This window comes from Oncorhynchus keta, chromosome 29, assembly GCF_023373465.1.
Source record: "Oncorhynchus keta strain PuntledgeMale-10-30-2019 chromosome 29, Oket_V2, whole genome shotgun sequence".
Classification (NCBI taxonomy): domain Eukaryota; kingdom Metazoa; phylum Chordata; class Actinopteri; order Salmoniformes; family Salmonidae; genus Oncorhynchus; species Oncorhynchus keta.
In genome coordinates this window covers 24,392,366-24,405,086 of record NC_068449.1, presented here as the reverse complement: position 1 = coordinate 24,405,086, position 12,721 = coordinate 24,392,366, and the positions used below count along the sequence as shown (strand labels likewise).

The window sequence follows — 12,721 nt, the reverse complement described above, 5'->3', positions numbered from 1 at the left end:
AAAAAGGGGGGGATTATTTTTTCCCTTGTTGGTTGAGACATTAAAGTAATTGTTTTGAATTAGTTTCTTTAAAGAACTGATACATAACATTTTCAGATGAAAGCACAATGACATTGTCAGGGTGAAAAAAATGATAAAGGTTGTAAGTAGGGGTAATATTTATTTCCCATTTAGAAGCACAATGAAAAACAATGCGAGACACAGTATAGTTGTGTACAGAAATGTCAGTGTTTTCACAACATACTGGGCATGGCTTGGTTAAGACATCCTCTCCTTTGTCACTGTTTACAGGGTTGAGGATCTGTGTCTTCACTCGGAAAGGCTTTAGGAGCATTGCTACTCAACGCTAGTCCCGGAGGGCTGCAGGTGGAATGGCTAAACGGTTTAGATTGTCAGTCATTGTCACTAGGCCATTGGGGCTAAGTAACCTCTGTGTCGATTCAATTTGCTAGCCTACTTATTCTACGTACATGCTGAAGGACTAAGCCTGTGCTCAAGTAAATGCCCTATTGTTTTTACATTGAGTTGGCAGCCCTGTACTCTTTTCCTTGCACTTCAACTGGATGCTTACTAAGGGTGACGACAGTGGCAACGAAGCTGCTTGGTCTCGAAGTTCTGAAGATAGTTTCATTTGCCAACCAACTATTTCACTACTCATCTGACAAACATCCATTGTTTGTTCAACTTGCTCACTCTCCATTTAATAAAAAAATAATTTCCCCCCATAAAATCGCTAAATAAATTGTTCTTAGGAAATCATGACAAAGATGTTAACATTTACATTTCAGTCAAATAGAAGTAAAAACTAAATGGTTCTCTCACAGTGAACATTAGGAGCAAATGAGATGTTCTCTTATTTTGTGCCACCTCAAAAGGACACAGCAGCTGGACAATAGGATTCAGACAGGGAGTTTGGCGTCTGTCGATACCAGCTATACAAGAGAGCGCAGCAGGTGGACTACAGGTTGTTTCACTGTTTAATAGGTGCAGGAGTCTGCTGTCAATAAGGCTGAAAGTAAAAACAAACAAAAATATCCTTAGCATTGTAATCAAGAACAATTAATTTAATGGTCACAAAAATAAACTTGCCGATTTAGTGTGTTCAATACCAATTGAACATACCGTTTTTAAAGAGGCCCAGACGTTCCATTGAGTCGTAATGGAGGGAGAGTTTCCTGTGTCCAGTCATTTCAAGTCCATAAAACAGTACTGTGTGACAGTCAGGTTATTTTCACTAAAGCATTGGAATTCTTCTCGAAAACACCCACATATACAAACGGAATGTGATCCTCATCTTTCAGCTGGAGGAACGCAAATCAAGTTGAGAAGCAGGGACATGGACTTCTTAGTACTTGCATAAAACACCTGTATAAACCTCAACCACATCTGACATAAACACTCAAAGGCCTTTATAAACATTCCATATTTAACTTGGTCACATGAAGAGATTTCTTTTTTCCCCCTTTACTGCTGACAAATGTTTATAAATCAGGTGTGATCAAAAGGATTATTCAGGCATTTTCAGACTTTCGTGCTACATATATCTTGATATAAAATCTTTTCTGTAGTTGTGAAGACTATGAAATTGACATGACAAGAGCCTTGCCAATAAGATGGCACACAAGAAAGTAAACAGCGTTCAATTTAAATTGTATCTAATGTAGGGCTGGGCAACTTGGCCAATATATGTTATCACAATATCTTTCCCGATTTTGATGCTATGGCGGTATTTGACAGAATTTTAGTTTCTGAATAATGAAAGTTCTGAATATGTTTTATGAGTAGTGCATGACCCTAGGATGGCAACCAACAAAAACATTTCTCCATGCTGATTGTTATATAGACAACTAAACTAGGACAACACTGATAGTGAAGTAGTCCCACATTTTCATTTATATAGCACTGTATCAACAGCTCGTTATAGACCTTCGGTGTCAAACTCATTCCACAGAGGGCCAAATGTCTGCCGGTTTTTGGTTTTTCCTTTCAATTAAGACCTAGAAAACCAGGTGAGGGGAGTTCCTCACAAGGGGAAAGGGGGATACCTAGTCAGTTGTAGAACTGAATGCCTTCAACTGAAATGTGTCTTCTGCGTTTAACCCAACTCCCCTGAATCAGAAAGGTGCGGGGGGGCTGCCTTAATCGACATCCACGTCTTTGGCTTCCGGGGAACAGTGAATTAACAGCCCTGCTCAGGGGCAGAATGACAGATTTTTTACTGTGTCAGCTCGGATTCAATCCAGCAACCTTTCGGTTACTGACCCAACACTATCCACTAGGCTACCTGCCACCCCACTACTAATTAGTGACCTTAATTAATCAAGTACAAGGGAAGAGCAAAAACCTGCAGACACTCGGCCCTCGGTAGAATGAGTTTGACGGTTTTGTAAAAATCCATACTGGTATGAGGATCCATACCGGTATACCTTAAAAGACGATAGATATCGCCCTAATCTAATGTCCACCAAGATCCCAATGACTTTCTTGCAACTTTGGAAATGACAGAGTGGGCTCTTCTGCTTTAAGTCAGTTAGCACAGGCAGCTGGTCCAAACCAGTGGAGGAGTATTAGAATACAGACAAACCTCTAGCCATATATCCCTTCTACCCTAACCACACATGACAGAGTGGCATTCAGACACACATCACTAGTGAGTTTAAATGCAGGAAATGTGTGAACGTGCCTGTGTGCCTGGAGCATATGTTTAATTGCCCTTTTCTTTACTGCTGCAGTCAAAGGTCAGACATGGCTAGTCCCCCAACCACTTCATGTGGACCACTTGATTACAGAGATTTCACAGAGAGAAACTAAATCAGCAACTAAGCAAGCAGAGTTCCCAAAAGTTCACATTACTGTAAGTCTTATTAAACCAAACAAAAAAAATCCAAAAGGCAGAAAAGAAAAGATCAAAGACCCAATCACCATCAAGATCTACATAGAAAAAGTTGGTTTTAGATTACAGATATATTATACTTAATATCATAATTATTATGATTATTATTCATTATCGTCACCATTATCATCATCTGTTTTTGTTCACGGTTAGAACAGGGTGGGGGCTAAGGGGGAAGAGGATGGCAGTCATTGGGAGGAAGCCTTGGTGGCTATCGTGGACACACAATGTTGCTGGAAGTTGGGGGACATGGCTGAGTTACAGCCCAGTCTCTGGCGGGGGCCCTTCAGGTTCCCATCCCCCTCCACGATCCAGGGGTTGCTGCTGGCGTCCTTCCCCAGCATGCTGCAGCAGCCTGGGGAGTCCGGGGCTGTGGGCACCGTAGCGATGGGGGTATGGCTGGATGCCAGGCTTTTGGGCTGCCCGCTGGCTGGGGGGCTGTCGGGGGAGTGAGCCTGAAGCACACTGGTGATGTGGGTCAGGAGGTCGTTGAAGAACTCTGGGACACCCTCGTAACCTGGAGAGAAGAGGGTGAGCCTTGAGACATGGCTTACCGATGCTTATATCCCACCTCCAATACAGGAGGAAGCTGATGGTAACAGTACAGTAGAGGTAAATGAATGAAAGACTAAAGAATAAAATGGTCTTGTAGTTATTTTAGGACTTCTTGCTTGTATTTTGACTGCCTAGCTTCTGTCCTTGAGGCACAAAGGGTGAATGTTTGTGAGAGTAGGGATTAGCTCAGTACCATTCTCCTCACACTCCAACCGTCAAAGGTGGCAACAGAGTGCAACCCGAGAACAGTGTTACCATAGCGACGGCCCTAGTCAAGAGAGGCATGCTAGACTCGCCTCTGAGCGTGCTCAATGCTCATTTAAGACTGCTGATGACATCATTGTTGAGCTTACTCTCTCCGAGACACTGAGTCTCCGTCTCCAAGCAAGACCATGTCACGTAGGCTATCAATGCCTTAAAGCAATCTCTCAAAGACTTGAGATGACATACTGGTAGAGATGGTAAAACTGAGTATGAATCCCCATCCATCGTAGACTTCAACAGAAACACACATCTACTCCTACTCCCTACGGCAGAGGAACAAACCACTCACCAGGGAATGCATTGATGTCGATGACGGCGTGTTGTCCCGTGAGGTTGTTGATGATGACGTCGATGCCAAACAAGGACACGCCCAGCGCCTGTCGCAAAGACCTGGACAGCTCTCTGATGACATCATCACTGGGTGGCTGGGACACCCCCTCCACGTTGTCCCTCTGTGGCAGGAAGAAAACTAAGTCTGAGTCTACTGAACTAGATAACACTGGTTTTAAACAGATATAGGTGATTTGATTTTAGTGATTTTAAGTATGTTAATGTATTGTACTTACAGAGGTCAGGTCTGAAGAGGACTCTGGCTTTGATACATTATGACTGTTGAAGAAAATTGCTTTTCTGTCTGTAATGGAGAAAACATGTACTTTAGTCAGATGACACATTACCTCCACTGAACTATTTGTTACGGGTGTACAGTTCTCATCTCAGGCACTAGGAGGTAGCAAAAACTCATTTGAGCGACAAATGTCCAGCAAAGTCCACTGGTTGATGGAAACAAAGGCACAGGAGCAGCCATAAACAATGAATGAAGTGGTACCAGTATCACATTCAAGTTCAAGTGCACTAATGGGAAGATACTGCGCAATAAAAAAATTGACAGTGATGTTAACATCAAATAAATTCTAGGCTTGCGTATATTAGCTGCCTTTGGCCTTGCGTGCATGTGTCCTTAAGATTACTTTACCAGAAATCCCATGAATAATATTTTTGTTTGAGTGTTAGAGGGGTGCTCTATTCCCTCCAACAAGCATGCAAGATCCATTCATTCCTCACATGTATCCACATGTGCTGCTCAATTATCTTAACCATCTCTAATCATTATAAAAACAAACACTAAAGCCAAAGTAAAGCCTAATGAAGAATTTGGATAATTTAACACATGAAAATAAAACATCATGTCTGTCAAAAAAATACATCTCTTACGCACAACTCCTACTTGGAGTGATGTATGACCATTACATCACTCCATTTCAATGGCCTTAATAAACTGAGTGTACTAAACGTTACGGACTCGTTCCATGACAGACTGACCAGGTGACAGCTATGAACCCTTAGGAGGTCCCTTTTTAAATCCACTTCAAACTGCAATGCTTCTGGGTTTCTCGCTCAACAGTTTCCTGTGTGTTTCAACAATGTTTTGTACACAATGTATATCCCCATTACCAGTCATGTAGCTGGTAATGGGGATATGGCTGGTAATTTGGTCTGACTCAGCGCAGGGGGTTCTCTCAAGCAAAAACAGACAATGATTACAAATGTGTGCCTTGTAGCAAGGTTCTAACAAGACAAATGGATTACTCCCTTTACATTGGGTAGGGCTGGAAATCAATCTAACACCAAGCGATGGCTTTATAAAGAAGGAGAGGGTGAGGAAGGATTGAAGTAAAGCAGGACTTTGTCCGAAACGAGCCCAGGGCCTCGGACTACCAGGGTGTGGTAATACTGGAAGCGTTAGCTACACAAATCATTCCCAGGAAAGCTGAAGGAAAGACCCCTAGGCACATATCACCTCTGCTGGGAGCGTGGGCAGTGGGATGGGACCTTATCTTCTGACACCAGGCCCTCTTTCACAACACTGAGGTGCTTAAACACCCAACCCCTCTCTCCTTACCTAACACAGTCCTCCCTTCTCTTCCTCCCTTTGTTTATAATCCATTTGGTCTGCTCTATATATAGTGCGGGTTTGTTTTAAATCCGGCCAACGCCCTGGCCAACGCCCTGGACGGCACTCTGTGTATACAGTAGCATAGGTGTGGTGCGTGTGTGGCAGGTCGAGTCACTTTACTGCATGTTTCACTGTGCTGCAGCACACAGGGATGACCCTAGTCTCTTTCAGAAGGTCACTTTACTGCATGTTTCACTGTGCTGCAGCACACAGGGATGACCCTAGTCTCTTTCAGAAGGTCACTTTACTACATGTTTCACTGTGCTGCAGCACACAGGGATGACCCTAGTCTCTTTCAGAAGGTCACTTTACTGCATGTTTCACTGTGCTGCAGCACACAGGGATGACCCTAGTCTCTTTCAGAAGGTAAAAGCCGACGATTCCACTGAAGCCCAGACTGGTTTGCATGAGGGCTTCTACTGTAGTGGATGCAAATTGTGCAGCTTATTCTGTCACGGAAAAGGGCCACATTCAGATTACTTCAGCCTAATCAATGTTCTGATTGCCTCATGACGTTTGGTATACAGGAATAAGATATGACTGTACACCATGCACTTCCTCTAGAGAATTAAATCAAATAAAGAAAAAACAAGTTGACCAACATTTATAAACAACCAAATCCACTGCACTCCCTTTTTTAAAAGAGAGTGGGAGTCCAGTCTTGAAGATGTTTAAAAGCCTTTATGAGGTATTTTATTGGGCCTGTTAGGAGGACAGCAGTGCTGTAGGCTTTCCTCAGAAATGGTACGCTGTGTGCCCATAAATAGACAAGTCCTGGGTCCTCCTCACCTGCTGGTCCAGCGGGGAAGTTCTTGAGGGAGGGTCTCTCCACCAGTGTGTAGGACTCCCCCACCACAAACACCTTGTAGAGCACCGCGTTGTGGTTGATGAAGCTCTGGATCACACACGGAGGCTTCACATCCTTCAGGTCCTCCTCACTGAAGATGATGGCCATCTGTGGAGAGGGAGAAGGGGTCATCAATACAGTTCATCTCATTTAATTCATAAACTTGTCCATATACCATAACATCCATTTCACCCGTTTCCACTGACTTGACTGGTTCAATGACAGAAACATGTATGAATGTTAACCATATGGCCGGACGGAGAAGCGGCTATTGATTGGACTGACAGAACTGTAGAGTGTTTGATGTGTTAAATGATTATCTAGTTAGAGACACTAATGGATTACAGGGATTCAGCTAACGATCGAGGGTGTGATTAATCTGTGACCCTAAGCGCAGGTTGCCTAGCGATTAAGAGCGTTGGGGCTAGTAACCGAAAGGTCTGGTTCGAATCCCTGAGCCGGCAAGGTGTAAAGAAATATCTGCCCTTGAGCAACACAGTTAACCAACAACTGTTCCCCAGGTGATGATGACGTGGAGGTCGATTAAGGCAGCCCCCCCCCGCACCTCTCTGATTCAGAGGGATTGGGTTAAATGCAGAAGACACATTTCAGTTGAATACATTCAGTTGTGCAACTGACTAGGTATCCCCCTTCCCCACCATGACCCTGGTGGCTCTTACCTCGTGAGAGTTGGTTCCATGGGCTACTCGTGTTTTGCAAACTGAGAGATGGAGAGAGAGGAAGAACAGGTTGAAAATGTTTGTAATGGCATCCGTTGAGAAAAAACATGACCGTCACAAGATGACAGCGGGTTATTTTTACATTGACCACGACTTTCAAAAGCCCCTCTCCATAAATGGCTGTCTGCAGACAAGAAAGCTAGGTAAATTGGACATACAAGGTGGCTTAAAAATAGAGGGTTTGAAAATAATTAAGCAAAAAATTAACTTTGAGAAGTTAAACCAAGATATTTATAGTTCAACACTGAAAAGTAACATCAGGATTAAACCACACCACTCTCCTAAATAATAAACTAATTGTGGTGTAGCTAATGTGTGGATACTAAAACCAGGTTGTTTTTTTGTGTTTGGCAGTTTCCCCCTCACTACAAATTGTTTCCTAATGTCAACCCCTACAAAGCTAGGAGGACGGACCCTGTGTAATCATCTGGGTCAAGTGACAATTCCTCTTCCTCTATCAAACAGGAAAGGGAGGGACTTACTAAATGGGAAAGTGAGTCCATGCTTCTCAATCTTCTCCAGTGTATCTGGACCACACTCTGTGTTCAGAACCATGAACGGGGGAGAGCAGATTCTCTCATCTAGTGAGGAAGGGAGATGAAGAGAGGGAGGGGAGACAGAGGAAGGAAAGGAGATGAGTAAGAGAGTAGGAACTAGGAAGGAAACCCCCATCTTAATATCAGAGAATCTGTTGAAGGAAAATAATATCTAAGCATGTCATTCAGAAGTCCTTTGTTTCAACCTGACTATCCAAGAACAGACTCTCACGCACACAGAAACTCAAAACACACTGACTGACGTATTCTCTCAGATGGCTAGTTTTTTATATATATTTTTTTTTACCTGTGACACCAAACATACCCTACTCACACAGCCAAAACACCGACAAGAAAGCTACTTGTCATCTGATAACAGAGGCAGAAGGCCATCTAATTTTAGATGCACAAACACACCACCTGTGTGTCATTGCTTTCCTTTATACAGCTGGATTAGGGAACCCCAAAACACACAGATGCCACCCTGGATGGAGGAGCAGAGGAGGTAGAGAGGAGAACAGGCTCCTGTTCAAATAAATAAACAATATAGCTGGCCTGCTCCGCCCAGAGACGCCACAGCACCAGACAACACATAGATCAGGACCAGACAGAAAACAAGAAAGACTACTAGACCGACAGACAACATACAAGTCCACAGCTCTTCCAAATCCAGACAGGTGTACATACAGTACATGCACAGTACACATACTCAGGATGGGAGTGCTTGTCACCCAGACTGTGTAGCACTTTGGAGAATTGAATCAGAGCATCATTCTCATTGTTTACATAGTGGCCTGCAGCGGTGGCTGTTTCTCCATCTCCTCTCATAAGACTTGAAGTAAGAGGTTCTGCCATCCCAGGAAGTGACTGACAAACATCCTGCAGGTAGAACACAGTAAATCTGCCCTCGTGTGAGCCGATACAGCGATCCAGACTAACGTTTTCCCCTGGTGGCACCAGTACATTATTTGGAAGCACCTAAAAACGTTCTCCTGGCGTAAACACAATAGATCAAATTAGTCATAATTTTTTTAAAGTAATCCATGGTGCTTTATTGAAAAAAATACAACGGAGTGATTATAGTATGATTAAATAAATAAATAAAATCGTCAAACACATCCCAGGAGGAATGTATGATTGAAGTATTTTTATGTGCAACATAAACCAGTGATTGACATGAATTTTGGGTTGACAATTAGGCTTTTGTTGCTATATTTCTGTCAAAAAGGGCTCCAGAATTTTCTGATTTTGCAAATGGTCAATGTGCAGCTTGCGTGCGCCACATCTCAAAGACATACCAGAAACATCCGTTATTTAAAAAAAGGTGTTCATAATACGATTATAATAATACCCCTAATAAAGCTGAAACCCTCCTCTCTTCAGCTAGAAAACAGCATACCTGTTTTCAAAACTGTGTTAGTGTTTTACCTATAACTTATTTCTAAATAACGCATTTCTCTCACCCTTTTAATAGAGTCCACAGCTGGAGGGAGTGGGAGTGGGAGTGAGCCACAGAAGCCGGCCGGCCGACCACGGCAAAACGGGCACTGCAGGGGCAGGGTAGGCTCTTTCATAGCAGAAATTAAAGCACTTTATTTTAGGTGTACTGTTTGACCAAAATCATAGTTTTAACTTGCACAGCCAAGTCAAAGGGTCGCAAAATGTGACTAAATGGTCGCAGTCTGGAGCTCTGCTATATTAAAGTTCTGGGGCTCTGCAGTAATTTCCTGGCTATAGGAGATAAGGCAGCTCGTTTGACACAGAAAATCAGTGTCCGGGCCAAACCAAGCGCTGGTATATTGCTGCTGATGCCAAAAACACAATAGAAACACTACAGTGTTTGTGTTGTGTGGGCAATGTGATGTCGGTGCTTCCTGTGAGTTGTGCTGAGGTCAGGAGAAGCCCACAGGACTGTATTACACTTGTTAGTGGCTATACCACTGAATGCTGCTGAGCTGTGGTCGCAGATAGGCTGCACAGACACACAGCTCAATGATCACATTGTGGATGTGGAGAGCATACATCAAATACAGAAAAGGTAGACAAATCTCACACTTTTCTGGTTCATACACAGTCAATGAACTATATTCTTTTCAACAGTAAACAACTTCATTTATCCACCATCTTTACATACACTAAACAAGATAACTTGCGCTTCAGACCAGTCAGGGAGTGATCACCCAGGCAGTCATGAGCAGCTGACTCAGGAGGGGTGGAGTGATTGGAGGAAGTAGGGGGATCACCAAGGTTTCAAAGCCATGGGTCTGCTATCCATTTTGCCAGCATGCGATTTGACCTATATGTAATGTAGCCAATCACAATCCCCTAATACGGATAGGGTAGGTTCTTATCAAAACAAAACCTTAAAAACAGGCTTGTCTTTTGTTAGAATAATCAACAAAAAGGAAGCAATAAATTACCAACAGAACATTTAATAACAATAGAAGGATCAACTTAATGAAATACAAGTTAAAAGAAATGCGTAAGTATAGAACGCGTTCAGACTGATTTTAAGGTAGCTAAACATACATTAAAAAATAACCTAGGCACAAACAAACATCACTTGATTGTTAATACAAGACTAAATGTGATTATACTCTGTGCTCCTTAACTTGTATTTGTCTGTGGTGCTCCTGTTCCGTCAGTGACCATCAATGGAGACGTGGCAGCAGCCTAGGAGTGTGGCGTGATGAGTGAGACAGAGGCCTGGAGGGTTTACCCATCACCCCACTGAGCTGAGCTCAGAATTCACACTCACACTGCTGTTGTTGTGGGAGGGGATAGTAATGTCGGACTAACGTCACTCAAAAACAATCCAAAGACCCAACATGTATTTTATCTGTGAGAACAAAAACGGACTTTAAATCCAAAAAGACCGCCATCATGTTCCCATACCTGTGGATCGGGACTTGAGCAAAAAAAACCAAAAAGGCCCATTTGGAAGCATCAGGCCCAGATACAGAGAGACGAGAGGAGATATGAGGATGGTGAGTGAAGCACACGGTCTGTGTGTTATGCGTTGGCGTCGTGCTTGGCCCTGGCCGTTTGGCTCTGAGTGCAGGGGATCAATCTCCTCTTCTGTCTAAACACTGTGTGCACTCAGCAGACGTTTACAGGACGTCAGTCCGACTCGAGGCAGACAGCATACACTACTGGCTGGCCTGACGCTATGGAACCGCTCAGAGTTTGGGGATCTGGAGTAGGACAGTACTATACCAGACCCAATACTACCATGACAAAACACCCAATTAAAATGAGAGATTCTCATCTTAAAAGGATGTTATCAATAGGGTTTGATCCTTAAAGGAAAAAACAGGACAGTCTTAAGGAGGCCTGGCTGACTGGAATGCTCATACCGGACACTGGTGAACTCTTTCTATAAAGGCAAGCAGCCACAGGTGAAACTGACCTTCACATTTTCTTTGCAAACGATATCAGCAGCATTATCAAAGGATTACCAAGTAGGCCTATACTGGTACAAGTCCAGTGTTAACAGTAGATTGAAATCTAAATGTTGCTATTTAAGGCTACATTCCTAGTATCACCAGCTCCTCTTCTATTCCCTTGCTCAGAGCCAAACCAGGGATGTTTTCAATATTTCAAATTGAACTCCAAACTCTGTGTGCCCTGCAAGTAAACCCATAATTCTCCATATCCCGCTGTAAGGAGTTTACAGTGAAAATAAAAATGAGCCATTAATCTTTGTGAGAGAACAACATCTTCAACTCGGCGTCGTAGAGCACCTCCGCTGACGTCTTGATTAACTTCATCAGATCAATCGAACAGAACAGGTCCATTAAGTAACAGTGAACTGCTTTAAAGGCTGTCTATGTAAGCAAGGCAATCAATCTTAGTGGTTTTTATTCAGCCCATGCTGACTATTCTGTGCTGGGGATGGGCCTGGATGTGTCTGTGCGGTCCTCAGCAGTCCCTCCACAGCTCTTTTTCTTTCATCTGATGAGCCTTTGTATAAAGATTGACTTATTGCATCAGCAGGACACTTGTTATTGTTGGTTGCGTTTGAACCACAGAAACATTAGATTTATGTGGACACCAAATACTCCCCACATAACAAAGCACTACCATAATCTGGTTAAACAAATACCTCAAGAGTCTGGTTCAGTTTGATTCCACAAAAACATCTGTTCATTTAAGGGTGCCCTAGTCCCAGTCCCTTTCTTTTGAAGTGGAAAAGAAATACCAAGACGAAGAGCACCCTGAATGAGATCCTTCACCTTGTACAGCCTGACGACTGTTGCCATCTTTACAAACACCAAGTGAAATATCGAGGCAGCAAGGCTGACTTCTAAACGGAAAATAGTGGATTCCACCACCTAAAGTAAACAACCGCCCTGCCAAAACAGACTTCGACAACACTCTGGAAAGCTGATGAGCGGAACAATGAGTCATGTGGTGTAGAGGAGACTAATGGGACCAGGAGGACTAACCCCTGTGTAGTTAGGCAACCCCTGTGTAGTTAGGCAACCCCTGTGTAGTTAGGCAACCCCTGTGTTCTTAGGCAAACATTTCACAGGGCTGTCTACTGATCTCCAAGTACAGTTATAGAAGTTTAACATGTATCATCTTACACACAAACAAGCACAAAGCTCTAGTGTTTCCTCCCATTGAGTACTATTCTCAGCCACTCAGGCAGCCCTCTGACCATGGCAGGCTCTCCGCAGCCTCTGGTACTGGGCAGCCTGCACTGCACTGGGGCTACATGGTCTCCACTGATAAGGAGGAGGAAGTGGCCGTGCCAGAGTGTGCACTTTTGGACTTTCCACTCTCATTACAACCAAACAGGAAGAGAAGAGGTTTCACGCCAGACAAAATCTGTCCACGAAAATAAGATCACAAAGTGAGGAATTTTTTGTAGAGGTCCATGACTGTCAAATTTGGTGAACAAAAAAATGTAATTTCTAATTTGCT

The 12,721-nt window shown here is 43.3% G+C and overlaps 1 protein-coding gene across 4 annotated transcripts in view; it reads right to left on the bottom strand.

The window, feature by feature from the left end:
• Positions 1 to 140: 140 nt before the first annotated feature.
• The window catches only part of LOC118362552 (inositol-tetrakisphosphate 1-kinase-like), a 38,981-nt gene continuing 26,400 nt past the window's right edge, over positions 141 to 12,721 (bottom strand). For 3 of the 4 annotated variants that reach the window (XM_035742971.2, XM_035742973.2, XM_035742972.2), the window contains exons 6-11: positions 7,739 to 7,837; positions 7,197 to 7,237; positions 6,459 to 6,624; positions 4,279 to 4,346; positions 4,002 to 4,164; positions 141 to 3,410 (exon numbers count right to left, since the gene is read on the bottom strand). In XM_035742971.2, coding sequence (XP_035598864.1) covers positions 3,082 to 3,410; positions 4,002 to 4,164; positions 4,279 to 4,346; positions 6,459 to 6,624; positions 7,197 to 7,237; positions 7,739 to 7,837 — 866 coding nt within the window. In that variant the 3' untranslated portion in view covers positions 141 to 3,081. The remainder of the gene's footprint in view (positions 3,411 to 4,001; positions 4,165 to 4,278; positions 4,347 to 6,458; positions 6,625 to 7,196; positions 7,238 to 7,738; positions 7,838 to 12,721) is intronic. The other variant, XR_004821231.2, reaches the window with a different exon arrangement.